The sequence below is a fragment of the Syngnathus acus genome, chromosome 3, assembly GCF_901709675.1.
Source record: "Syngnathus acus chromosome 3, fSynAcu1.2, whole genome shotgun sequence".
Taxonomy (NCBI): Eukaryota; Metazoa; Chordata; class Actinopteri; order Syngnathiformes; family Syngnathidae; genus Syngnathus; species Syngnathus acus.
The window spans coordinates 5,393,362-5,420,519 of record NC_051089.1 but is presented as its reverse complement, the minus strand read 5'-3'; the positions used below and the strand labels follow the sequence as shown (position 1 = coordinate 5,420,519).

The 27,158-nt window shown below is 43.0% G+C and overlaps 4 protein-coding genes across 13 annotated transcripts in view; 2 read left to right on the top strand and 2 right to left on the bottom strand.

Moving 5' to 3' along the window:
* The first annotated feature begins 75 nt into the window (after positions 1 to 75).
* Positions 76 to 1,772, top strand: LOC119120827 (trans-1,2-dihydrobenzene-1,2-diol dehydrogenase-like). The gene is made up of 6 exons (XM_037248045.1): positions 76 to 136; positions 209 to 467; positions 555 to 739; positions 862 to 986; positions 1,119 to 1,266; positions 1,457 to 1,772. Exons 1-6 carry the CDS (start codon positions 76 to 78, stop codon positions 1,552 to 1,554), a joined length of 876 nt encoding a protein of 291 aa, XP_037103940.1. The 3' UTR covers positions 1,555 to 1,772.
* pkma (pyruvate kinase M1/2a) lies at positions 1,640 to 11,684 on the bottom strand. 7 transcript variants are annotated; one of them, XM_037246915.1, is made up of 11 exons: positions 11,522 to 11,684; positions 7,810 to 7,994; positions 7,577 to 7,668; positions 6,509 to 6,640; positions 6,228 to 6,414; positions 5,797 to 6,067; positions 5,479 to 5,629; positions 5,226 to 5,378; positions 4,182 to 4,348; positions 3,032 to 3,213; positions 1,640 to 2,692 (listed from the first exon to the last, which is right to left on the bottom strand). In XM_037246915.1, the coding sequence occupies exons 2-11, from the start codon at positions 7,964 to 7,966 to the stop codon at positions 2,586 to 2,588; spliced, it is 1,599 nt and encodes a 532-aa protein (XP_037102810.1). In that variant the 5' UTR covers positions 7,967 to 7,994; positions 11,522 to 11,684; the 3' UTR covers positions 1,640 to 2,585. The 7 variants fall into 7 exon arrangements, with proteins under 7 accessions (XP_037102810.1, XP_037102811.1, XP_037102808.1 ...); XM_037246916.1 differs by having other exon boundaries at positions 7,810 to 7,991; positions 11,522 to 11,683; XM_037246913.1 differs by lacking the exon at positions 11,522 to 11,684 and adding an exon at positions 10,765 to 10,914.
* Positions 11,685 to 13,529: 1,845 nt separating this feature from the next.
* slc12a4 (solute carrier family 12 member 4) overlaps positions 13,530 to 27,158 on the bottom strand; it is a 193,484-nt gene continuing 179,855 nt past the window's right edge. Inside the window, exons 27-28 of the transcript XR_005097485.1 lie at positions 19,490 to 19,582; positions 13,530 to 16,756 (exon numbers count right to left, since the gene is read on the bottom strand). The gene's annotated coding sequence lies outside the window, so the exon portion shown is untranslated. The remainder of the gene's footprint in view (positions 16,757 to 19,489; positions 19,583 to 27,158) is intronic.
* parp6a (poly (ADP-ribose) polymerase family, member 6a) lies at positions 15,330 to 25,712 on the top strand. Of its 4 annotated transcripts, none has more exons than XM_037246920.1 (22): positions 15,330 to 15,422; positions 15,606 to 15,683; positions 17,331 to 17,425; positions 17,842 to 17,902; positions 18,140 to 18,155; positions 18,310 to 18,376; positions 18,462 to 18,611; positions 18,887 to 19,037; positions 19,167 to 19,298; positions 19,493 to 19,588; positions 19,776 to 19,868; positions 20,451 to 20,576; positions 20,989 to 21,054; positions 21,209 to 21,276; positions 21,598 to 21,646; positions 21,740 to 21,852; positions 22,277 to 22,349; positions 23,566 to 23,635; positions 23,707 to 23,786; positions 23,858 to 23,924; positions 24,005 to 24,089; positions 24,202 to 25,712. In XM_037246920.1, exons 1-22 carry the CDS (start codon positions 15,420 to 15,422, stop codon positions 24,287 to 24,289), a joined length of 1,827 nt encoding a protein of 608 aa, XP_037102815.1. In that variant the 5' UTR covers positions 15,330 to 15,419; the 3' UTR covers positions 24,290 to 25,712. The 4 variants fall into 4 exon arrangements, with proteins under 4 accessions (XP_037102815.1, XP_037102814.1, XP_037102813.1 ...); XM_037246919.1 differs by having other exon boundaries at positions 18,065 to 18,155; positions 20,992 to 21,054; XM_037246918.1 differs by having other exon boundaries at positions 18,065 to 18,155; positions 23,861 to 23,924.

Below are 27,158 nucleotides of genomic sequence, written 5' to 3'. Positions count from 1 at the left end.
AAGTATTTAGACTTTGATTGACAGGCTGTGGCGGTGGCTGCCCGCAGTTTAGAGGATGCAAAGAAATTTGGCAAAATGCACAACATCACTCGAGCGTATGGCAGCTATTACGAACTGGCCAAAGATCCCAACATCGGTCAGTATTCACATCAGGCCCGCTGGATATATTTTGTGCTTTGTCAGCATGAGCTCCAATCTATGTGCACAGATGTGGTGCACATCGGCACTATCTATACCAACCACCTGAGCTCCAGTTTGCTTTTCCTTGACGCCAAAAAGCCTGTCCTGTGTGTGAAATCCCTGGGGATGAGATCCAAGGAGGTCAAGGAGATCCTGGCCTGTGCCAAGAAGAACAATGTCTTCTTCATGGAGGTAACTGAAGAGCAGAGCGACACGGTGGGACCAACAAACTTTTTCACCGAGAACTCACATGATATGACCTCATATTTTTGGAGGGCGCTTCAGGGGCATACAATTCTTGTGTCTATGTTTATAATAATTAAAAAGAGTTTCTTACCTCACTTGAATAAATCTGGCCGTTGGGTCTTTTCCAGGGCATTTGCCTACCGAGAGCTCCAGAGGCTGCTCGCCCAGGTAGAGATCGGTGACGTGAGGATGGTCCGGTCCGAGTATGGCCTGTCCCTGCTGCCTCTGCTGAGAATGGAGCTAAAGGAACTTGGCGGAGGAGCGCTGCTGGAGGTTGGCATTTATCCGCTGCAGTTCTCCATCATGGTGTACGGTGGAGAAACGCCAGAGAGCATCAAAACTGAGTGAGTCATCCTGGATACTGCTAAGGGAAGAAAAAAAAAAAAAGACATTAAATTCAGGAGACATCCTATATGTGTGAATATATTTTTGCAGGTGTGGACGAGACCTTGGTGGTGACGCTCAAGTTCTCCAAAAACAGGATGGCCGTGTTCACCAGCTCCTCGGGCGTGCAGCTCTACAATGATGCCATTGTGGTGGGCACCAAAGGGTTAATCCGGGTATGTTAAGAATGACTATAGTTATGCTAACTTGCATGTAGGCCAGACTAGTTATTGCACACAAGGAATGATGTTCAACAGATTTCTGCAACCCTCCCTAATTTGTTTTCCTCATGTCTGCTGTTTGTTCAGTTCCCATCACACATGTGGTGTCCTGAAGTCATGGTGGTGAATGGGAAGGAGAAGTACCCTCTCCCAGAGCCTCACTTGCCCCTCAACTTTGTCCATAGCACGGGGTTGCGCTACGAGGCGGAGGAGGTCAGACAGTGTTTGCTCAAAGGAACAAAGGCAGATTAACAAAACTGTTTCGGCGAGGGTCGCGAGGGAATTCAGTAGCTTAGGCCCACATGTAATTTATGGGTCATTGGTTTGTTGTCACTTGGTTGATGCTAAAATGTCATTTGTTAGCACAAACCACGTCACATTTAGAGATATATTCTGAGAATAATCATGCCTTTTCTATACTGCAGGAATGAAGGAGTGTCCAATCGTGTCTCACGCTGATTCGCTGCTGCTGGCTGAAGTCAAAGAGGAAATTCTTAAACAAGTTGGAGTGGTGTATAACTGAATCTTTTTTTTTTTGTGTTTTGGGGGCGAGGGGGAGTTGAAAAAAAGAATAGTCTTCCGAAAATAAAACACATGCAAAAATAGAGTTTAGGTACTTGCCTATTTATTGATGAAATCCAGTCAGGTGACAACAACTAGCGACACATGACCACTTGGCGCTCATAGCTTGAGTGTAACAATCAAAAGCTTGTCAGACAATAGCAACAAAGACAAAAAAAATAAAACATAATCTTGACTTTTGTTACCAATCATCAGCTGCAACCAACATCGCAAGTTCGCTACCCCCTCAAAGTGCCATTTTAATTTTTTTGAGACTTCTAAGTGCCAATTTAAACATGATCAACTACACGTGAAAGGCTCTATCAGACATCTAACTTAAATACAGTAACCAGCTCCGACAAGGGACACCCCTACTCTTTAGAGTCAGACAAAATAAGACTGGAATGTCCCCAAAAAAACACCATTTATAATAGTCAAGTATAATAGACTGTAACAAGATTAGGAGTGCTACACACAGTGAAAGCAAAGACACTTGAGCCACACACACAGCACTAACACAACAATCTGGATTGGGTGGCGTGGCAGAACGTGAGGACGCCATTTTGTTTGTTCGCTTATTCGGTCTCGGAGCGGTTTGTTGGAACCGCTCGTGTTCATGCGGCGCCACCCAAACGATAGTGGCGACGCGCATGCCCAAGGATCTGCCGATTTGACTGGGAGGATGTTGTTTAATAGAAGCATCTCGAGTGAATAAATAAGAGCAGCTTTTGATTGAGGCATGTCGAACTGGTCGGGTGCCTGACGATTTGATTTTTATACAAGGGACATTTAACGTGAAAGGAATGGACTTAGGAAGTGGAAATTCCACCCCACCCATTGGTTGTCCTGACATTTTGGTCTATGATTATTGTTGCTTTTGATTGCTTTGTAATTTTTGTAGCAGGTGTTTGGATAGAATGGTGGAGTGGGTAGAATGGTGGAGTGTGAAACAGAGAACAGGCAGCGATGGAGTGGGCTCTTTGTTTTGGCTTCTCAGGGGACCAAAACCACACGCATGGTGTTGGTGAAGCCGGAGCCTGGACGCCAGCCGGTCAGTACAATGACAACGTCGCCCTTCTTGAAGAAGCCTCTCACTTTGCCTGTAGGTTACACACAACAGTGTCAAAAGTGCCTTTCCTTAGCGCAAAGGCGCCACATGCTGTTACACTTGATTACTGCATGTGATCACAGCTCTAATTTTGAGTCGGGTTGCCAAATTTAGGGAATTTTCTAATGGGGGGGGGAAAAAACCCTGAAAGGTGGCTGGTAGTAGGGAAATTGAATATGTAAGGGCAAATACATTCCACCATAATCCTGACTAAACCAACCAGATTTCATGCAAGTAGTACTGTGCATATATTTACAAATCAATGCTATTCCTCAAACAACTGCGCAGAGAACACCGCAGGGCTATTGAGAACACTAATGCAAAGCTTTACCCATATCCATGGCGAAGTTGACACGCATGTCGACATCCTCGGCCCACACATCGTGGGCAGGAGCAGTGTAGAGGACTGGAAAGATCCCGCGGTACAGGTGAGCCTGGCGAGCAGTCTGGGCGTTACGGGTCACGGACAAGATGGGGGCACGGGGCCTGTATCTGGATATAAGGTGGGCGGACCTGCAAAAAAAAAAAAAAAAAAAAACTGTAAGAGTGTAATTCTTAAATGAGTTATACTGTTATGTTCGAAGTATTAAAAGATGCCACTGTTCCATTGCACAACACTGGCACAGTTCTGCATGCCTTAGCTTTCCGCTTCAAAATACAAGAATAATGCAGAAAAAAAATCCATGTTTCACTGAGGGTCAAAAGACTGTGCAGTGGAAAAGCGGCACTTGGGTTTTTAAACACAACAGATGCGTTAGGTCACAAATATCCAAAGGTAAACTTGTGAATTTCTGTCCTCTCACCTACTTCCCAATGCAATTAAACAAACCCTCATTCATTCACACACTATATGGGCAAAAGGTCCATTAGTGTACTTACCCAAGCTGACTTGTGCGTCCCCGTATCTTACCTCCCGGTCTTGGTGAGAACAATAATGGCACTAGCGCAGCATTTGAAAGAAGACTCCACGGCTCCGACAGCCACCGCCTCAGATGGGTCTCTGGTCAGGTGGGAGTGGCGCCGCAGCTCCTCAAACAGCTGCCTGTGGAAAGTGGCCGCCTCTGCCTCACGGGCAATCTAAGCCAGATCCGAGGGGAACCAATTGGGGAAGGAGTGGCGGTTACTTACCATCACACACACACCTCATCATTCATACATCTGGGAAGGGCTTGAAATCACCCCACTACGTCTTCTGGTTGACAATCACCTTTAGTGTCTTTAAATAGACCTTTGTAATGTTTGTAAAACTAAGTAAACATGCAAGGTACTTCCAGGTGGGAGAACCTTCATTGGACAAGGTTAAAAAAAAACAAAAAAAAACTGAAATGGTCAGCAAAAAAGGGAAAAACAACCAGCAGCTTTATGAACATGATTGCAAGCCTCTCATTCCCAGGATTCTATCAGTCCCTGTTCTGGCCCTACTCTTCCTCTGAAAGCCAGCCCGACACGAGTGCCACGATGAATGTGGACAGTCGCCCTACCTTCCGGAACCCGTGAGCACAATGATGGCAGAGGCCAAACTCTTAAAGGAGGCCTCGACGGCGCCAATGGCGATGGCCTCGGCGGGGTCTTTGCAGTGCGGCGTGGATCGACGCAGGTCCTCAAACACCTGACGGTGAAACATGGCCGCCTCGGCTTCGCGAGCAATCTGGCAAGCGAGCGGGGGGGGGTAGGATGCGACGAGCAAAAGGCAAAACCACAAGCACCAAACACAAACGGAATGATGAAGATGGATGAATTACAAAGAACATAAGGGAATGAGTGGGGAGTTAGCGGGGAGAGAGACGGTCGACAATTATTAACACCATATAATTGACTACAACCTCAGAACGTATGGAGTTAAGCAACCGCACAAAAGCAGAAAGTCGTGTGAAACAGATGATTAGAAAGGCAGCAAAAGTCAACAGCTGAAAAGGTGGGGCGGGTTTAAGAGCTGCAAGTTGCTTCAGAAGTTTGAAAATCAGTGACACGCAAACAATTAAAAAGTAGAAAGTGTGTCAGTAATGGGGATGGAAAAATAAGAGTTTCTTTTTGCTTTGTCATTCAAGTGGAATAGAAAATGCTGCATCACCCCATCTGAATCGAAGTGATGGATGGTGACATTAAAAATTTACATTTGCTAATTTGAATCAATATTTCACAGCAGTGAACTGCAGAGGGTGCCCGGTAAATAAGCCCTACGCAGTTTTTTTTTTTTTTGCTGTCCACAGAAGAAAAGCTTGACCATGCATTCATTTTCTGTAGTGCTTGTCCATCCCCAAGAGGGTCACAGGTGAACTAAAGCCTATACTACGTGATTTTTTGGTACATCCACCCACATTCACAAGTCGTCAGACTGTTGGGTACAACCCACGCAAGTACAGGAAGAACGTGCTAATCATGAATACTCAGTGATTGAACTTCATGCATGATGCTGCATTCACTAACATCTTTTTGCTGTCCCTATTGCTGACCGATTTCAATTAGTAAAAGAGGTTAGTTGTGAAAGCGGCGTTAGTATCATTGTTTCTTTTCTGTGAACTGACCATGTGTTGTGTGCGCACAGCTTCCAGGGGGTAGTCTCCCTTTGCGGTCTCACCGCTCAGCATGATGCAGTCGGCTCCATCCAGCACGGCGTTGGCCACGTCGCTGCCCTCGGCGCGGGTGGGCCGCGGCTTCTTGATCATGCTCTCCAGCATCTGAAGACAAACCATTCAAAATAAGATATACAAAAAAAAAAAAAAAGAAATGAAAGGTAACATGTTACAGCGAGAATGAAAAGAAATTCAACCGTCTGACCTGAGTGGCACAGGTGATGGGCTTGCCGGCTCTGTTGCATCGGCCAATCATCATCTTTTGGGCGACAAAGACTTTCTCGGTGGGGATCTCAATCCCAAGGTCACCGCGGGCAACCATGATGCCATCGCTGGCCTCCATGATCTCATCGAACCTGAAGACACAAATCAGGCGTTACACAAGAATGTCAGGTGGTGGCGTAGTTTGCTTTTTGGGTGTAGTGTCACTATGAGACCACCAGGGTGGAGCAAGTACACATCACTGGATGCTAAGGATGACAGCTAGCTCATCAGGTTCATATCTCAACTCAAGGTCAGATACCTGCGCACTCCCTCGTGGTTCTCCAGCTTGCTGATGATCTTGATGTTCTTGCCTTTCTCGCCCAGCACGGCCCTGACCGCCTGGACGTCGGCGGCCTTGCGGATGAAGGAGGCGAACACCATGTCGACGCCCTGCTCCACGCCGAACGTCAGATCCTGGACGTCCTTTTCGGAGACGGCGGGCAGATCCACGGCGGCGCCAGGCAGGTTGACGCCCTTCTTGCTGCCCAGGGTGCCGCCGTTCTCAATCTCGCACATGAGGAAGTCAGGGCCTGGCGCACGACAGTGATCATTTAAATAAAAAAACAACTTTGCGTTGTGATACAAGATATGGTGCTGCAATGGATTTTTTTTTTTTCATTTTTGACATGTACACATTTGCAGTTCTAATATTATACAGCAAACAAATCATTTAAATAATCATCATCTTACCAATCTCCTTGACCTGCAGTGATATGAGTCCATCGTCAATGTAGATATTGCTGTCATGTTCCACCACTTTGGTGATGTTCTTGTAGTCCAGCCACAGCATCTCTTCGCTGCATTTGTCCTGGTAGCTGTCATCTAAGGTGATCTTGATCATGTTGCCCTTCTTCAGCTCGACCTCAGCCGTGCCGCTCTGTCAAATTGCACAGACACACATCCTTATGGCGCCGTTGCTTTCTAAGCAGTGTTTTGTTTTTTTTAGTAGGAGAACGCAGTCCTCAACTCACCCCGTCGATGAGGCCTGTTCTGATCTCTGGGCCCTTTGTGTCCAAGGCGATTCCGATTGGTCGGTATTGGATGCTGCCGGGCTCAAAGCTCTCGCATGCCTCACGGACATTCTTGATGGTCTCAGCATGGTACTGTGGGTGGGACAAAAAAGTTTGATTGTGAAGTCTTGGTTTCTTAAGCAGACAAAATAGCATTCAAAATGAATGGTGGATGAGTAATAACTGGGTTTCTATATTTTGCGCTTCTCGAGTTGCGCCTCCCATTGTGTGGTGACACAACTCTTGGCCATTTTTTTATTCCTTAGCATCACATGTTCAAATCCCGCTCCACTATAGTACATATATTTGTTTTTACTCTGTTTACAATTTCTTGCAGCCAGTCAGAAGTTGTAAACAAGTTGTATTTAATATATGAAACATTTAATTCATAAGACATGTATTCAATTATTTAATGGTGAATTCATTTATTTGAGTCCATATTTAATTAAACCCGTAACATTAATTATTGACATTTTTATTAAACTATGAAACATTAAATGGTGTGTTTATTCATTTATTTAACTTGGGCACTGTCTGCCCTCCATAGACTACACAGTTAACAGTTTTTATGCAATTATTATTTATCATGCATATTTATAACTGTTAAGAATGTTCAAAAAATGTAAAATGTTGTAAACGGTTTAACGGAAAAAAAAAAAAATCTGATTTAGGATTTGAGACTGTGATAAAATGTTTGCCCTTGGTTTCACCTGTGTCCGACTGTACCAAACCCACCTGAGCGTTCTTATCACCTTCCATAAAGTTGGTCATCTGGTTTGCCAGATTGTGTTTCAAATTACCATATTGCCACATCGCTCATAAATAAGATGCCCGTTTCTGAACAACCATTGTATTCTAAGATGTGCAATGTTTGCCAAGCTGCAAAAAGCAAATATTGTAAAAAGGAAAGTCACACACGCATACGATAAGGACTGAAATGAATTGCGCAGGTTTTCTCTAGCAGTTGGGCTTCTCGGCACCCCTCTCTAGTTTCATACGCGCCAAAGAGGAAGTTATGAAACAGCTCACCTCGTGTGTGCCGTGGGAGAAGTTCAAGCGTGCAATGTTCATGCCGGACTTGATCATCTCCTTAAGCATGTCCACAGAGCGAGAAGCTGGCCCTGAAGATAAAATGAAAGACAAAGTAACAAATGAATGGTTGTCTATGAGCAGTGTGTCGAATTGCACATTGAAATCATTTTGTTTTCCTCTTTGGCGCACACACACACACACACACACACACACACAATAAATAGACACACCAATAGTGCAGATGATGCCAGTGTTGCGAGCGGTGGTGGGCTTGGAGTCGATGTCCAGCAGACACATGTGCTCCAGGAAGGTGTCGGCCATGGCGGCGTTGAGCTGCTGCGTCTGGATGAAGGCAGAGCCCATGTCGACAACCTTTGGCTGAGGCATGGCGATTACCTTGGACTCTGGAGAGCTGCTGAAGGACAAAAAATACAAACAAAGCTTTTAGATTTTTTTTTATGGCGTGTCAGTCCGATAAAGGGTGCGATGCTAGTCACATTATTTTGAAAAAATAAATGATTTTGCATCAGGGAAAAAAAAAATGACGGATGCAATTTCAACATTCACCATAGAGCAGACGGCACATGTATAGTACACTTTGTTCTCAAACAGCCACCCCAACTGGGTTGCCAATGGCAACAATTCATTATGCACAAATGAGATCACCGCACCTTTTCCCAGGCTGATTATTCGAGCTTTTAATTTTAACTGCAACATACACAACACATTCAAAACAACCGTAGGGGAAAAAAAGCCAGAAATACGAGCTGGGTGCATCCTTGTTTCTTTAACAAAAAACTCTGGTTACATAACTATATAGTTTGTCTAAGTCTATATGAATGGGACGTTTCTTGTCAACATCTAATTAAAATGGTAATGGTGGTAGGGCTTTCGAGGCCTTTACTGTCTGTCTCCTTCTGACTGATGATGTAACAGCGGAGTGAATGGAGAAGTGGCTGGCGAGGGGCTGTACGTGCTCACAGTCACATCCTGCCCTACTGCAGCAATGCGCAGGCAAGGCAGCAGAGAAGGCTGAGTCACAGGGCGCCCACGCAATGACCATTGTTTTGTTCGCTTCATAAACACTGGCAACCTCTCCCTCAACAGGTATGCGTTATTCTCACCAAAAAGACTCCTCTAGGCAAATACTCGTCATTCACACTATTATAATCACATTCACCGCCCTGACTAACACGTGACATTCCTTTTGTTTTCGAGGAAGTCGTTACATTTTACTGAAGTTCATGGTGGAGATTATTCATTTTGTGTGGTATCATTTTTTTTTTTTTTTTTTGCCTTAAAACAAAAAGGTTACATGAACGACAAGAATGGCAGCGATCTAATGTCAGTTACAAACAAAGTCAGCTGAGTATCCTTGATGGGCAGTTAGCAGTCACCCTGACACAGATGCAAGGCTAATTTAAGAGCCGGCTGCTAATAATCCCCTCCAATCCCTTCCGAAACCGGCTCCAGGCTAGTGACAGTCTCACTCTTTCAAATGCTCCTGGTCACATGACCTCGTATCTTGCTGATAACTGCACAAGTACAATCATGGGCAAGGGCACTGCAATCGGGGTGTCGTGACTTTCGGGATGGTGACTCAACACATCCAATACGACCTTTATCATCCACTCCACCAACCTGTCCCATGCACGACATACCCCCGGTAGATCTTTTTGGTCCTCTTGGGGAGGAAGAGGCACGCCACCGCCGCTGACCTCCAAAGGAACCCCAGTGTGTTAGAGCGACCAACACACTGAAATAGCTGACAACATCCTGCATGAGCTGGCCTGGCGCAACAGCCAGCCAAGGCGCTCGTGCTCGTTGACACCACTTCCAGGAGCTCAAGACTAAATCCGTTCGGTGCTGATGAGAATGAAGGGCAAGGAAAGCGCCAATGTCGACCGGGCGATCGCCATAACGTGACGCTACGGCCGTACATGAGACACCCACCGCAAGAGCGCAGTCGCTACAATGTCACCGCCAGCTTTGGACACACAACACCTCAGGCCTAAAAACAGGCTAGTCTAATAATAACATACAGCACGCAGCGAGAGTTTAAAAATTCAATACTCGAGATGCATGAGCGGCTGGGCTATGTTTGTAGGGACGACATTACCGTTTTGAACATGTACATGGGAAAGGCATCACTTCCACGATAATCATTTGCAAAGGTTTTGTATTTTCAGAATCTGCAATGCTGTTGTCAAAAACGAAGCCATATCACACCCGCCAGGTACCAAATGCGGTCTCATGTGGTTCCATTTGGGCAAATCCGGTTAGTCTACACCGGTAAACAGGTACATTTGGAATTTTTCCCAGACCTGAGCTCGTCAGCAGAGCTTTCATGAGAAGGACCGCAAATGAGCAGATGTGAAGTGTACACACCACAACACAGGTCAAGGGCAGGCAAGCCCAGAACCAGAAAATGCAGTTTTGTAACATTACCTTAGGGAAACGGAGGAATAATCTTTGAACATTTCCAGAATGATTACACGTTCCGAAATAAAACAATGTGAACAAATCTATGTGAAGGAGGAAAGCGTCAGAGATAAACTTTGGTCCCATTGTCATGCCAATTCAGATAAAAGGCAAAAAAAATCCAGAACTTACACAAGTCTTGGATGAGGTTTAGGGACCTCATAGTGATTTTCTTGTGTAATTATTACATACTCAGACTAAATAGATACTATGCATATTACACTTGTTTCAAAACAGGTTTGTTTGAAAGCAACATTTCCTACTACGCAATTAGCCACTCAGCAGAACATAATACCAAAGGTTCTAAGAGCAAAAATAAGACATTTCTGACTTTCAGTGGCACCTAATGCACTAAAAAAGTCATGGGAAATTCAACACTTCTTTGAGGATTGTATAAAAACCTGCAAAAGCCCATAACCAGCATTATGGAGATGAAAGCAGGCTATCAAGGTTTTAAGATAAAGAACTAGCAGGGATAAATCCGCAAAGGTTCTGTCTGAGTTTGTAACATTGCCACTTTTACATCTTGCATTATTTACTTGTCTTTATGGTCATTATAAAACAAAGTCCCTCAGGTGTATATATATTCCGTGTCAACAAAAAGGCTTCTTTCATTATGAGGTTTGCTGACAGCTTTGAATAGTGAATTAACGTTCTGCTGTTACAACATAAAAACTATAGTTATTTTCTTTTTATAAACTCACATGTTCTCGTCAGTGGATTGACATTCCCCAACACACGGACACTCCTCAATACACTGACCATCCTCGCAAGACATTTTTGAGCAAACGACAAATAGTGTAAGAGAACAACTTTAGTTAGCAATTATTTGGATAATATTGGACTAACAAAAAAGCGTTCGTACGGCGTAGTCGATGCGTCAAAATTCACGTTTGCATCACTGCGTCATCTAGCTTCAGAACGCTTGAGATCACATTGACCAATCGGAAGCCGAGGAGACGCCGAAACCACGCCCACAACAGGAAGCAACTGGAAGAGAGTCGACCTCAGGACTACTGCATACATCGCGGTCGACTACTATTCCTTCAAGTGCAACAACATCCAGCATACAGAACCGTGGCTATGATTAAAAGTACAAAATGAGTTTTAGTTATCCAATACCTGACTGCATACCCGCCCACCAACACAATTCTACGTTGACGGGAGACTAGTACGGCACGTACCAATGTCAGCCTCTCAAGATGGCTGCAAAGTTCATCACGTACGCCCACTTCGACACAAATTGCAATATGTGTCATTTGTCACGATGGCATTAAGAGGACAGCCGAGCAGTATATTTCACAAGCATTTAAACACGCCATGAAACGTGTCACGAGGAGAGAAAAAGGGGACCGCATTTTAGGGAGACAGAATGTGAGAAAAAAGTAACAGTAACGACAATACACATTTGAATGGAGCTAAAATGAAGAAACAAACGACCGAAAGGTTAGTTGAACCCACCTTCTCTTGCAATAGGATGTGGGCAATGATGTGACGGGCACAGCAAACGGCTCAAGGTGAAGTGTAGACGACTACACTCCTTACTCCGCGGAACTACTTCGTTGTGATGCTGTTATATATCCCTCCGAGGCAAATCCTACAGTCGCACTTTGAGGCAAAACCCACAATCGTACTCCAATTCCGACTCTATTCCAGCATATTGTCATTTATTACACTTTTGCAAACAATTCCCCTCTGACACGTTTCTTTTTTTTTTTTTCGTTAAACGCCGGAAAATTGAAAGCTAAATTGGATGGCACACGCTCGCGGAAGCATACACTGAATAGAAGATGAGCTAGGGACCCGTTGTGCATTTAGCCAATCAGAACGCGACAAATCCTCGGCAGCAAGTTGGCCTCAACAATGTTGAGTCAACATGTGACGCATGATGGCGAGTTGCAGCAAGTTTCCTCAAAATCCGCTGTGTTGGTTCCTTTTTGTTGAATACCTTATGATAGTGTGCCCTTTTATATTTCAGGACAATGCATTCGCCTTTAGCATCGCAGTTTGCCAATACATACACACCGGCTGAAGAGGTAAATACTCCAGTAGACAAGACCCCCCCCCCCCCCTTCATAAATAAATACATGAATAAATAAATAACTAAACAAATAGATAAATAAATAAATAAATAAATAAATGCGATTTCGATAAAACATCTATTAAAAAGTAGCATGCTCGGAGATTACACAAGGCGACAGTGTGGTTTGATATAAATGAGGCATATGTCGCCATCTAGCGTTCGAAAAATAGGCTTGCACTATGGCGCCCATACAACATAAAGTAGTAAAAGATTTATTTCCATTTCAGACCATAATGCGTACTACGTTGTTGTTAGATGACTGATGACAAGAGAAGTTTACATTTTTACAAATTTTTATATGATCTGATTTTCAAGGAGATATGTAAAGTTGTAAATCACTTCCTTCAATATTTATTTTGACTTCATTACCATATTTGATATTAGAGTAAACCAGGAATTAAAAGCAATCACGTTACATTACTTTAATATTATCTATAGATATGGTATTTATTAATTAATTTATTTGTACATTTTCTCCTTATATACAGGTATATTGTATGCAATACAATCTGTCTTTGTATGCAAAACGTCACAACACTAAACTTCACTACATAATTTGGAAAGTTTTACTTTCACCTTAAACCAGAGCAGACAGCTGACAAACTTAATCCCTTTCAGTCTTTGGGTTAGTCTGCAATAGACACTATCAAACAACCAGGGTAAAGACAGATTATCCCAAAAGCCTTATCACCATTGTCTCCAACATACAGTATACATGCTGTGGCACTGCATGATAATGCTTGATAATCATGATCATTATTTCAATGGCGTCAGTGGCATTTTGTATGAAAAAAACAGAGGACTTCAGAATTTACTCAACGACAAAGAAAATAATGAATCAATTCCAATTGCAGCATATGGTATGATACATAGTTGGGAAAAAATAGTTGTTTTTTTTAAATTGCTCTGCATAATATTATGTATTACATTGGCAAATTTAACAGCTTTGTATTAAATATAACAATTTCAATGATGTCTGGTGAAATCCTTGCATGCCCCAAATCATCACTTTTCAGGAAAGAACAAAAAAGGCATTTGTAAATGTAACAGATCCACTTAACTATTGAGATTTGTGGAAAAAACATTAAAATGACCAAATTGAAATTTGAGTTGTCAACCTGACACTAGTAATATGTAAAACAAAGATCGAGGTCCATTTATCCATTTGGTATACGGCTTGCTCTGTCTTAAATATAAAATATTAGGGGAAACGGGTAATCATCATCTTTACGGGCTTTCTCGTGCAGACTTGCCATTTTAAAATATTAAGCATGTGCTAATCCGGTAATATTGTTTGTAGATTACATGAATACACTCAAAAGCATCAACATGATTACTCATCAGCAGACAAAGACATGCGCACAAGCCTCTCCTCTCTATCTTTCCTTTTTTTTTTATCATCCTCCCAGCCCAGCAGCAGCAGTGCAGTCAGCTGCGGGTCACATGACCTGACTGTCTGCTCTCACTGAGCATGCTCCAAACCCTTTAGTGTTGTCAGGCAAAATACACTAGACGGCGGTCGGCGCGGTGAGAGCTGCAGTTGACAAACACACCGGCTCATATCACGGAGTTATTTTTGATGAGCTTTTTGTCTTTGCTTGCAGGCGCCAGGCGGGAAGAGGCTGAGGCGAGGACAGCATCCCGCGTCTCCATCCTCTCTGAAGGTAAATATGGATGGAGGAGGTTTGGGGAGGGTGTGCAGAGGGGGGAGGGGGAAAACGCGCTTGACTGCATTTTGTGCTAAATAATCATCATGGGGAGAAATGAGGACGATGGTGGAATGTGGCACCACAAAGCCACGGGGATGGTGATGGGGGGGGGCACATCAGGATGCTGTGTGCAAGTGAAAGGGATATTCTCATATTCAGTACGTGACAAGGTAGAATTTAGTTATGAGGAAGACGGTCTCTGAAGCGACACGGCGCACAAAGAACGCATGAGGTGTCGGGACTTGATGTCCTTGTTTGGAATTCGTATCAGCATTATCTATCGTAATGTGTCTAACACTAAAGTGCTTTGTGTTTTGGTTTATTAATGATGTAAATGGTCTTTTGCGTGACAGCCGTGCACCGGCATTTGATAAGACAACATTGTTGAACTCACTGAACCAAAATAGGAAGGACCGCTGTTTTCTTTGTCATACATGACAGCTTTGTGGTTCGAGCGGAACCTATTGCAACGGTGCTTGACGGATGATTTGTTGAGATTTCAGAAACAATAGAAGTCAGTCATGATATATGTTTTGAGGTAATACGATCAGCCAACAAAAGGAGAAGTCATGTAAAATTAGCCAACAAAAGGAGAAGTCACACAAAAACATATCTCGACAATCCCACACGACTAAACGCAGTATTCTCATTAGTATTTGTGGAAGGTAGAAAAATCCATCACGGGGGTCAGCTTGCAAATGTCACGTGACCAAACCCTGCAAACAGGTGAGGCCCTTCGACACTGTGATGTCATATTTAGTCGACAGCAATTGGCAGTACAAGACAAAATGGCTGCACCCTGAGATGGATAAAAATGGGTGGATTTTTCTGCTCAATTCAAATTCCACAAAGGCAATATATATTAAACAGAATGAAAAACTAGAAAAAAAGAAAACAAATAATGACTGCATGAATGAAAGATTATTGATCGTCTTAACTCCTGTTCATAGCATCGTCAGTAAATAAACATTGACGACTGCTGGTTGCAGCCAAGAAGTGAATGCTGTTTCAACATGATTAATCAATTCCATTTCAAATCCTTAGAAACCAATGGATTGGTGATTATGCACACTCCAAACAGTGACTTTAAAAAAAATCCAATTCACCATGCCAGCAAATCAGAAAATGTTCATTTTTAACAATAGGCTAGCTGACATGGGCAAAAATAAAACATTTTACAAGTCCATTAAAAGGTCAGCCAAACTGAATAGATCTTTCTTTTTTTCCCGAGGAAAAAAACACAATGTAACACAGACAACCCGAGTTCTGAACATCCAGCACCGTTCTCCCACACACACACTCCACAGTGATTAATGCCACTCAGAAAAAGAGGCAGAGACGGTTGTTGCTAGGAGACAGCAGGAAGGTGAAGTGCAGGCGGTTTAAAGGAGAATTTGCTGACAAAAGTGTGTAATGTTAAGCTAAGGCCTCTTTTGTTTCCGCGTGGATCTGACCTATGTCTGTTGTACCAAGGTGCGCAAGACGTACTGGCTTCCTTCCTTCCCAGCTGCAATGGTTGGCACGAGGCCTAAAGCTGACTGATTGAATCCTGAGAACAGCTGAACTGATGGTAAGCTGGCTCACCGGTACCTACATCAAATAAAGTCTATTTATTCCATTGGACCTCTGAGGAATTTGCTTTAAATCTCCCAACAAAAGGATGGTTATTTTTAATCACTTTGTAAAGTGCATTATAAATATAGTGATGAAAGGCGCTCAAGGAAATGATGGCTGCTGCTTTGCTTGCCCACAGGACATCAAAAGCCAGTGCTGGACCGACGAGGAATCCGACGGTGAGAACGAGCCGGAGCAGTTCCTGTACGGCATCCAGGTACGGGTTTAGTCATTTCCTGTTGCTGGCGTTGGGACACAATTAACCTTGACACGCCAGATGGAGTTTTGTGAAGGAGTTCATTCCACAAATCCATGTGGAATAGAGTCATTATGAGAAGAAGTTTGTGAAGGTGGAAGGTGATTCGACAAGCATTATATGGGCTAGTCGGATCATAAAGTACAGTTCTCGCAAGAGACTTGTTCGCGCTTTTGTTCAAGGCAGTTAGAAGAAATTGTCCTTTTCATTCAGGTGAATGACACTTTTTGCTCCAGTTCTGATAAAACTGCTGCTTTGTTAGCCACAACCATGCTAACCACTTTAGCGCAGGGGTCACCAACGTGTTGACCTCGGGCCCATTCTAAAAACACCTCATTGTAATTTCTAAGGAAGGAAAAACTGACCATTTGAAAGTATGAACACTGGCAGAGAACTCACTGTTTTCTTTTTATGATATATTTTTTAAAATATCCTTTGTTCAGCATGAGCTGTTGAGAAGGTAAAATATGGTACTGTCTTCTTTTGCAGCACTGTCACCATTAGACACCCTGTAAAGTATTGTCCCATTCCGTCTTTCACGCTAACTTTATGATCCCAATTTGCGTTATCGTCCAAGACCTGTAATTGAAATGTAAATCCTGTCAGGGGGCTCGGAGCTTGTCTCTATGCCGCTGTGGAACATAAAAGCAGAGAGGGAAAGATAAGGATGAAGGTCTGTGAAAAGTCTCAGCAAGCTGAGGTGATCAAGAGTCTCACTTCCTGTCTGGATGGCGAGAGATTGGGCTCCCTGGGACATTTTTCAGCCAACATGCAGAAATGAGTTGCTGCGGGAGATTATAAAGATCCTAAAATATAGCATTTGAGAATATTTTCAGTATATTAAACTTCCTTGGAAGTGGACTGTTGAGAGTCTGATAATGTCATTTCACAATTTGGCCCCTCTTCAAGAAAATAATGATATAGTGATTCACTTGCCTGACTGGTGCAGACAGTATGGGCTCAGTTCCCACTGGGTGACAAAGTGAATAGGCAATCAGTTTGAGGAGATTGCGCTGGCGGCCATGTGGCTTGGACTGAAATGAAAAATAGCATGTTTGTAAAACAATGGTGGCTGTAATGGCAGTTTTATTAGAACAGGACAACATCTGAACATTTCTATTCCTTTTTAAGATTAAAGATTAAAGATTAAAGTCCCAATGATCGTCACACACACCTGGGTGTGGTGAAATTTGTCCTCTGCATTTAACCCATCCCCGTGTGATTTTAATCCATCCCCTGGGGGAGAGGGGAGCAGTGAGCAGCAGCGGTGCCGCGCTCGGGAATCAGTTGGTGATCTAACCCCCCAATTCCAACCCTTAATGCTGAGTGCCAAGCAGGGAGGCAATGGGTCTCATTTTTATAGTCTTTGGTATGACCCGGCCGGGGTTTGAACCCACAACCTTCCAGTCTCAGGGCGGACACTCTACCACTAGGCCACTGAGCTATATGCTAATACTCTACAATAATGTGCTGTGTAATTAGCTTTTGTGTGATCATTATCACAAGTTTACTGTTGCTATTTCAAATGTTGTCATAAAAAAATTAAGTATTGATATAACGAGTCCTCCCATGAGCTGAATGATTGATGGCAAAAATTGTTTGTGACAGGGAAGTTGCGCTGCTGACCTATACCGCCATCCTCAACTTGATGCAGACATTGAGGCAGTAAAAGACATCTATACCGACAGTGCTGTCTCCGTTAGGTACACACACACGCACACACACGTGTACACACCCCTGAACCACTATCAACCGACAACAGACTACACCCTGGACCTCAAATTTAGTGTTGAAGTGATACAAATGCATGTGGTGGCCGGGGATATCTCAGTAGGTCCTGAAGAAAAACAAGTGTTATGCTCTGAAGTAAATGAGGGAAAAAAAATACCCAGAAAAAAGCAGAAACTACCCAAAGTCAGTTATCAGGCATATTTAAGGGGGGCAGTGCCCTGAGCACCCCCCCTCATAGCGCCGCCAGTGATTGAATGGGAATCATCCATAAAAATTAGTTGTGCACATTTTCTATGTAACAATACCTCATCTTCACCAAATGTTTCGGAGCTAGGGATAGATAAAATCAATCTTTGAATAAATGCCTATCACTTGTGTCTTTAATCAGGGAGTATGGCATCATCGACGACGTCGACATTGAGCTTCACATTAACATCGGCTTCCTCGATGTGAGTCAGCGTTCTAATTTTTTATTTTTCCATTGTTATTCTTATCCACATCTCGCCAACATAATGCAGCTCATAGTCCCAGTTTATTCACGAGAAGAGAAACTGTCCTAATTAGCAGGCTAACCTTGTGTATATATGCATGTGTATATGTGTCTGATTCAGGAGGAGGTTGCGACAGCTTGGAAAGTTATCAGAACAGAGCCCATTATTCTGAGACTCCGCTTTTCTCTTTCTCAGTACCTCGATGGGCCCGGTGAGTAGAGATCATGTTGATGCCGCTTTTTAGCAATTTGTGCCACGCGCGGAGCGTGGGAGGTGAGCAGCACGCGTGCAACACGAGGAGGCAGCGGAGGCTCAGGAGAACGCTTTACGTGACTGCCTGTATAATGTCAGTCATCTTCTTGCAGAGCCATCAGTCGATGTGTTCCAGCCTTCCAATAAAGAAGGATTCAGCCTTGGCTTACAACTCAAAAAGTGAGACAAAATCTCTTGTAATTGTGTTTAATATTTGTCATTCCTTTCAATTTGCTGCTCGACACCCTCTTCATATAATTGACAGGATCCTGAGCACATTTACGTCCCAGCAGTGGAAGCATCTCAGTAATGAGTTCCTCAAGGCCCAGCAGGAGAAGAGACACAGCTGGTTCAAAGCCGGCGGAACCATCAAAAAGTTCCGTGCCGGGCTCAGTATCTTCTCTCCAATACCCAAGTAAATTTCTCTCGCTAAGATATTTTGTGTGCTAGGCTGTTGATCAATATTACGTTGTACTCAGGTCGTGTGTGCAGTATTTAGTTTTAAAACAATAATATGATCTGTCATACTGAATGTGGCTGTTTGTTATTATGAATGAGGGATTTGTTTGTATGGAACAATTAAACATGTTAACAGACACCCCCACTGACCTTGCAATGACAAACACTACATTGTCTCATCGCAAGTAAACAGGAATTGCTGCAAATAATTGCTTTGCTCTTGTTATCAAGGTCTCCAAGCTTCCCCTTGATCCAAGACACGGTCCTGAAAGGGAAGCTGAGCGTGCCTGAACTCCGCGTGACCCGCCTCATGAATCGATCCATCTCGTGTACCATGAAGAACCCCAAAGGGGAGCTCTTCAGCTATCCGCCAAATAGCCAGGTTAGTGTGTTTCACACACAAAATCAAAATACAGTCCCGTTATCTTTGTATATTTAATTGAAACCGTCTTCTCTATATATTGTGACTGTCGTACCGTTACCCGTAATGCTCTGTTTCCTGACTCATCAGACCGTGGCGGTCCCGGCGGCCAGGGCTCCTGCACAGATCACCACGAGGCAGCTGATCGAATTGTTTTTCTCATCCCAGGCGGGCGGACACTGCAAGAACATTCCCACACTGGAGTACGGATTCTTAGTGCAGGTGCAATAATAACTCCTACTGTTTATAATGTATTTTACTCCATGTTAGAGACTAATAATTGCTATTCGTCCATTTATTGCCATTCATGTAGACTACTCAGTAGCTCTCAGTGATCTTTATATCTCAACATTGGATTCATTTTAAGCAGAAGACTTTTTTTTGGCTGTGTGTGCATGTGTGTTTTCTCTAACCAGATAATGAAGTACTCCGAGCAGAGGATCCCCACGCTTAACGAGTACTGCGTGGTCTGTGATGAGCAGCACGTCTTTCAGAACGGATCCATGCTGAAGGTATCAAAACAGAGAGAATTAGCCACAAAGGGTAAAACATACAAATAAAACTCTTACTCCAACTCTTGATCACAACTGAGAAGTATTCTGTCTAGAGGTTTTACTTAGAAATAGCCAATGGATGAAATGTGTAAACAAATATACTCAGTTATTTCCCGTCTTTGTGTGTGTGTGTATGTGTGACTAGCCGGCTGTGTGCACGAGGGAGTTGTGTGTGTTCTCCTTCTACACTCTGGGAGTGATGTCAGGTGCTGCAGAGGAAGTGGCCACTGGTGCAGAGGTGATAAACACACACATGCATATACACACACACACACACACACACACAATGCAATGTGGCATGTTTGTATTACAGGGATCTACTATTTGTTCTTTGTTTTGTACCAGTTCAGTGGGCTAGTGGTAGAGTGTCAGCCCTGAGACTGGACGGTTGTGGGTTCAAACCCCGGGTCATACCAAAGACTATAAAAATGGGACCCATTTCCTCCCTGCTTGGCACTCAGCATAAGGGTTGGAGTTGGGGGGTTAGATCACCAAATGATTCCCGAGCGCGGCACCGCTGCTGCTCACTGCTCCCCTCTCCCACAGGGGATGGATCAAAATCACACGGGGATGGGTTAAATGCAGAGGACAAATTTCACCACACCCAGATGCGTGTGTGACGATCATTGGGACTTTAACTTAACTTTGTTTGTAATATACTGGTAACATTGTTCAATATTGCAACTGATTAAAGGTCTCTTACGCCGCCGCCACCTCCATATGCAGTTGGGTAAATAAGCACTCCCTGAGCCACTATTTGTGAAAAGATGACAATCTCCAAGAAAATAACAGTTATCATGTTTCCCTTTCCTTTCGCCAGGTGGTAGATCTCCTCGTGGCGATGTGCCGAGCTGCACTAGAGTCTCCTCGCAAGAGCATCATCTTTGAGCCCTACCCTTCTGTTGTTGACCCAAATGACCCTAAGACTTTGGCCTTCAACCCAAAGGTCAGCATGCCATGAAGTGCTGACTATGATTGCTGATTTATGATCTTATTTTGAATTTGATAGATACAAGCAAGCCACGGCACTTTTTCTTTTTTTAGAGTGGATCACTATAATCTTGAATAATACCAATGGTTATGAAGGATTTATATATTTTTTTCCATTCAGAGCCTATTTCTTTCTTCAATATGACCCCTCTCAAAAAAACTATCATTTTTTAATATTGATGACATTTTTTTTTCAGTGGTTTGATGAAATGGTAATTTAGCTGACACTACCAAATAATAAAGAGGTCTTGAGAGCAGCTTCTCTATAAAATGTAATGATAAATGAGAAATGTAATTTTTGAGGTATGCATGTTCTTTCCTCTCTTTCATCACATGCAAATGCTGCTGGGTTCCACCGATGAACACAGAAGAAGAATTATGAGAGGCTGCAAAAAGCGCTGGACAGCGTCATGTCTATACGGGAAATGACCCAGGTACGCTAAGCGGATCCCGGCACAGTGTCAAATAGAACTTTTATGACAACGCTGTGCACTCACTCTCTCCCGATGCGACCTTTGCCTTTATCTCCACTTTGGCACTTTATATTCAATTTGCTGAACAGAGCACATGCGTGTGTGCTTTTGCCAGGGCTCGTATTTGGAGATCAAGAAGCAGATGGACAAACTGGACCCTTTGGCACATCCCTTGCTACAGTGGTGGGTGGAGAGAACCTGTTATTAAAAAAATAAAAAATAAATAAAAAAGCTGTGTTTGCTCGTTAACAGCTTTTGCAGAATTAGCAACAGGAACTGTAAAATAGGGAACTGAGTGGAATCTTGCGAAGTTACAGACAATCTGTTTCAGGATCACTTCTATATTACTGTAACCGTGCGAGTAGTGTTAAACGTAACAAGTGTGGAAAAATATTGAGTGATAATCAGTAAATTACAATTATGGTATCAGAAAATGCCTTTTTTTTTTTACTTCCCTAGACTCACATTGATTTTTTTTAATCCACATTTTCTGTCTTTTTGCAGGATTATTTCCAGTAATAGATCTCACATTGTCAAGTTGCCTCTAAGCAGGGTAGGAAATCAAAAGCACCTCACATCTTCTTTTTGCCTCTTGTAATGGAAGGTTTCAATTCTCCTTTCTGTCTCATTTTGTTCACCATGACAGCAACTGAAATTCATGCACACCTCCCACCAGTTCCTGCTGCTCAGCAGCCCTCCGGCCAAGGAGGCTCGTTTCCGGACTGCCAAAAAGCTCTACGGCAGCACCTTCGCCTTCCAGTGAGTCTGCTTTAGTCCCTCCCATCAGTGACATACTTTGCATTCAGGCAATGCTTTTGTATTGCATCACATGGGAGCGTATGAGGTTAGACTGTCAATAGTCAAAGTAATATTTGTATACATCGTAGCAAGATATTGAGGTAAGGCTTTATTTAAAGCGCTGGCTGTTATATAGAGAAATCTTTTTTTTTTTATCAATGACTAGTTATTGGCTCCCTGTTGAAACTTATGCAACTTAGGTCATTCATATTTTGATCCACCCAAAAATCATTCATATGGCCAGGGAGGTGAGTGACTTCACATCAACACTCAACAAAATTTGCACTTTGCAGTGTATATTTTTTGTTCTTGTGCCTCATTTTGAGGAGCCAGGATATTATTCACAGACCTATTTTTTCTCCCCCTCCCCCTACACTTGCTCTAGTGGTTCCCATATAGAGAACTGGCATTCTGTTCTGAGAAATGGACTAGTCAATGCCTCTTATACCAAACTGCAGGTACGTAAAATCCGGCAGTTTGCCATCTCGGACCATCAGCCTGCTTTGCAACAGAAGCAGGCTGGCTGTCCGGCTGATTCATTTTTGCAGTTAATAGATGCCAGGTTCCCTTTTGGGCTGCTTTGCCGTTTGCACTTCAGCCGGCAGGGTGTATTGGCAGAATTTCTCCCCCAGCCAGTGTGTGCCACACCAATGGTGGCATACGCAGTGATGCTAGCTAGGAGGCTGCCTGTGCACCCTCTTGGGGTCAACCACTTAGAGCACAGTGTAGGCTATAGGTACGACGTTGCGGAATGCAAAGGATAACGGGATCCAGAGTGAGTAAAGCCTTCTCAGAGAGCTTTCGTTGGATGAGGTCAGTAACTAAAACCCGTGCTCGGCGAAGACAACCATCGCGGAACTATGCAATTGATGGATTGATGAGAAATGTTGATATTAAAATGCTGATAAACATTATATCAGATCCAACTGTGAAATAAATAAATAAATAAATAAATAAATACAATTAAATAAAAAAAAAAATTATTACCATTAAAGATATCATTTGGGTCAATGTACTTCTTATGACATTCTAACAAATTTAACCATCACAGAAACATGAAAACATATTTTGGGTAATTATCAATGCTGTTAATTAAATTCTCTGACAAAATCTTCCACACGCCTCGCTACATCCGTCCGTGAATATTTCTGTTTACTTTTACGAGACAGTCTTTTTCAAAGACATAAGTGATCAAATTAAAGCAGAAATGAATTCCGCAGTCTGCAGAAACGTCTCATTTGCTCGAGACGAGTGCGTGAAGACACGCTGAAAATAGATTAAATGCGCTTCAGAATCAAATCACAAGATTTATTTACACACTTTGATGGTCCTTCATGTCGTTCTGATGACTTTAATTTGTGCCTTCTTTGTTCTCATACATTTAAGGTGTCAAAACGCCTTCTCAAGTGGCAAAATTGAACTGCATCCAATAGATAAATATGGAAATACTCACCTGGATGCTCATTATGTCATTATTTTAAATATGTGTTTGTGTCAGTTTGGACGAGTGGCGGAATGTGTCGATTTCAATCCATGTCAAGCACTTTGAGTAGCATTTCTGTTTGTTTGTTTGAAACGCACTTTAAAAACAAAGTTGGATTTGACTGATTGATAGTCGTAGTTTTGTTCTGTGCTACACTGATCCTTCGTTTTTTCCGCTCTTTCTCAACCAAGCTGCACGGGGCAGCATATGGAAAGGGAATCTATCTCAGCCCCATCTCCAGCATCTCTTTTGGTTACTCAGGTAAAGAACGAATCGCTTCTCAGCCTCCCTCGTCCCGTGTAGTTTAAATTATTTTTGTGATTGGGATGCAGGAATGGGGAAGGGACAACACCGCATGCCCACGAAAGACGAATTGGTGCAACGTTATAACCGCATGAACACCATACCACAGGTAAGAGAGGGAACAATATTCGGGATAATCACAGGCAAGGCGTTCATCTTGCTCTTGATTTCCATTTCAAGCAGAGTCGTCCGATCCAATCGAGATTTCTACAAAGTCGAAATCTGAACTGCATTGCGCTTTGTGAAGGTAAAATAAATTTAAAAAAAGAATGACACCAGATTGGAATGACACACCCACAGTTCTTTTTTTTGTTTGTTATTTAACAGTGATAACATCCAAGGATCTACAGAAGCACGGCAACATTTGGGTGTGTCCTGTATCGGACCACGTTTGTACTCGCTTCTTTTTTGTGTGAGTAATCGCTTGAAATCTGTGGTGCTTGTCCTTATTCAAAACTCGGGCGAGCTGGAACATATCACAACATAGTTTGAGCGAGTTTTTTTTTGTCTGCGTGTTTTTGCAGGTACGAGGACGGTCAAGTGGGAGACGCTAACATCAACACACAGGAGCCCAAAGTGCAGAAGGAGATCATGCGGGTGATCGGGACCTAGAGCCGCATCGCCGAAGTGATGGAGGTTTTTTTTTGCAAACTGGACCTCCATGCATCGACGTGGGCGGAAACAAGTGGACAAAAAAAAAAAAAAATTGCAAGTGAATGTTTTTGAGGAAGGCGAGCTGACCTGCGAGGTATTGGGAGGACAATTATTGTGTTTTTTTCGTCGGACTTGCTTTTTAACCGTAAAGTCACTGGCATGGCTTTTCCACAGTTACAGCCTGCTTCATCTCCTTTCTTGCTGCATATGTACTGTATCGCCACTTATATTTTTCCACTTTCTATATACAATTCTATAATCCAATGATCGCTAAATCCATTTGTGGGTCATCTGTAAAGGATGTAAACGCACACTGGAATTAATCCCCTTTTTACCGGGAACCGTTTTCTTCATCGTCCATGGGGCATTAAAATACGATGCAAAACAAATTAATATTATCACATATTATTTTGGGCTTTTTTGTTTTTTTAAATTACAGTGTTTTTAGAGTTGCAAAGGAAGTCACGTCAGGCACTTTGGCAGGCCATGCATAGCTCATAGTTGGTTCCCCAAATACTGCGAGCGATGATGGCAGATTATTTTTCTGTCGAATAATGTTTGAGTAATGGCATCGGTTTTGTCTGTACAATTGTTATCTAAAGGGCAAGCATAGCTCTGTCATTTCGTCCTTGGCCAATGGAATTCATTTGCCAGAATTCAATAAGGGCGGCTTTGAACTATCCTCTAAAGGCACTTTGTTATGATGAGATTTATTGATAGTGTTATTATTTTGTCATGATGAATTCTTACAGCGAGGTAAATGTCCTTTATACAAAGTTAAAACAAATATTGTCAGCTAATTTTGACATTGTTTTTACTCATCAAAGATAAAAGATTGATTTCCTAATAGAGTGAATGAATGACAACAGCACCTGACGATCCAGAATTCATTTCCCCTGATGTGCATAATGTTGTGTTTTGGAGCATTACTTTTTCCTGTCAAAATCAATTTACGGAAAAGTACTCAATATGTTGCCCCGGTCCACCCCCCCTGTAAAGTGGATGTATTAAATATACACATTAGCAAAATTCAACCTTGTGTATATAACCTGGGTTATGAATTATAATTTATTGTATGTGGACAATGGCAGGCATTTTCTTGACATTGTATGAGACATTGCACTTAATCTACGCTTGCCTAAAATGATGTGTCCTAAAACTAAAATACATTGGGGGACTGTATTCTTAACTATGTATGTCTGTACAAAGAAGAGCTGTAAATATGGATGGAATTTACCCAGCAAAGTACGGATGCCTGTTTTTCGGGGGGCTTTTTTGCTGCCAATTTGAACGTCTATTCTCTCGCCGCTTGTCTCTGGTGTAGAAAGTCAATGATGTAAAGTGGGATTAAAGACAATAAAATCCTGATTTTGCACAGTTTTATATAAACTCTCCTATTCTGTGAGAACTTGACTTACAAAAGTTTGACAAAAGGTGACATCAACCATCTGCCACAAGATGGCGCCAAAGCCCGAGCTAAGAAGACGTCAAGGCATTATGTTGAAGTGATACATCTTAACTCTAGAATATATCTGTGTACAGTATTATCACGGAGGACCCAAGTTTAGCTGCAACCATTTGCGTTTAAGGGTAACGTAAAATGATGTGCCCCATCTCGTAGTTATTTTTTGTTTGGGTGTTGTCAATGTCACAAACACAATGTTGCGCTGCTGATATTTTAGAATGAGCAGATGATGTGTCACTCTGACCTCTGAAGGCCACTGTTGCCCACCTCCCCCCTTTTTAAACAATAGCCAGCTGTTTGTCTCCCAAGCTTTTATGGAAGTGTAATTTCATAATCAGCCACAAGGAGGAGCTCTGGTTTTATAGTTGTCTTCTTTCTTTGCATCTTTTAAAGCGACTATAGATCCATAAACACACTCGGCTGTGGTTGTTTGGTAGAATAAAAAGAAGCGATAGAAAGGTCAGCGAGGTGTCTGGCAACCTTGTGGGCGCGACCTGTGAACCGTCGAAGGAAGTGCGGCAGTTCGATTCCCGCACAAAAGAAGCAATTACCGGGGGAGGTGTGTTAATCAAGCGCTCTTTTATCAAACTCGGGGACGTGACCCCGGAGGAGGTTGTCCGGTTGGGGCCGAGCCGCTCTGGAGACTCACCCCTGCAGTGCAATAAATGGAAAGTGTATGTTGTGCATGGCAATTAATGCAGATACACGAACTGAGCACGTTGGGCGTCGTAAGGCTTGTTGGGCCGACCCCGGCACCGGAGAGCGTGGGAAACAAGTATTTTGATGAGGTAACAAGTAGATGCTTGACATGAGCAGGAGAACCAAAAACAACAGTTACGGGTGATTACCGAGCACGGTAGCTTGCGGGTCGGGTTGAGCATACAAAATATGTGTCGGCGCGTACCGAGCAAAAACAACGGGATTCGATTTTCCTGCTTTACAATCCCGCCCTGAGCTCCCATTCAAAACACAGCTCACGGCTCTATTTTCACTCCCTATTTGTGTGGATGCACACTTTGTCATTATAGCCAATGGATGCTATTTTTCCATTTCAATATGGGTTGAATATTTTTTCAGTATTAGGATCTTCCCAGCCGCGGGACTGTGGTCACTCCATGGGGCAGTCATGCCGGAGCCCTTTGAATTCACCCCGGCAACAATTAACCTGTGTGAGTGTATATGCTAATAAAGCACAGACACTCCGTAACTACCACAAACAACGTAACACTTCAATCGTACTTTCTGGATGCAAGTCCTATTTAGAAATTTGGCGACACCTTGTGGCAATGTGGGATATTTTGGTGAATAGCTGGGGATACTATACAATACCCTATTACTCATTAAGTATTTTTTACTATTTGT

Bases quoted from the DNA above. Each gene is read 5' to 3' on its own strand.
- parp6a (XM_037246917.1), top strand. The intron at 19,589-19,775 runs GTATCAAAACAG...ATGTGTGACTAG, and splicing joins AGAACGGATCCATGCTGAAG to CCGGCTGTGTGCACGAGGGA. The intron at 21,853-22,276 runs GTGAGTCTGCTT...CACTTGCTCTAG, and splicing joins GGCAGCACCTTCGCCTTCCA to TGGTTCCCATATAGAGAACT.
- pkma (XM_037246910.1), bottom strand. From the start codon at position 9,521: ATGTACGGCCGTAGCGTCACGTTATGGCGATCGCCCGGTCGACATTGG. The intron at 7,995-9,240 runs GTATGTCGTGCA...TTTGTCCTTCAG, and splicing joins ACCAAAAAGATCTACCGGGG to CAGCTCTCCAGAGTCCAAGG. The intron at 5,630-5,796 runs GTATCTGACCTT...TTGTGTCTTCAG, and splicing joins AACCACGAGGGAGTGCGCAG to GTTCGATGAGATCATGGAGG.
- LOC119120827 (XM_037248045.1), top strand. From the start codon at position 76: ATGCACAACATCACTCGAGCGTATGGCAGCTATTACGAACTGGCCAAA. The intron at 468-554 runs GCATACAATTCT...GGTCTTTTCCAG, and splicing joins TTTTGGAGGGCGCTTCAGGG to GGCATTTGCCTACCGAGAGC. The intron at 1,267-1,456 runs GAACAAAGGCAG...TCTATACTGCAG, and splicing joins CAGACAGTGTTTGCTCAAAG to GAATGAAGGAGTGTCCAATC.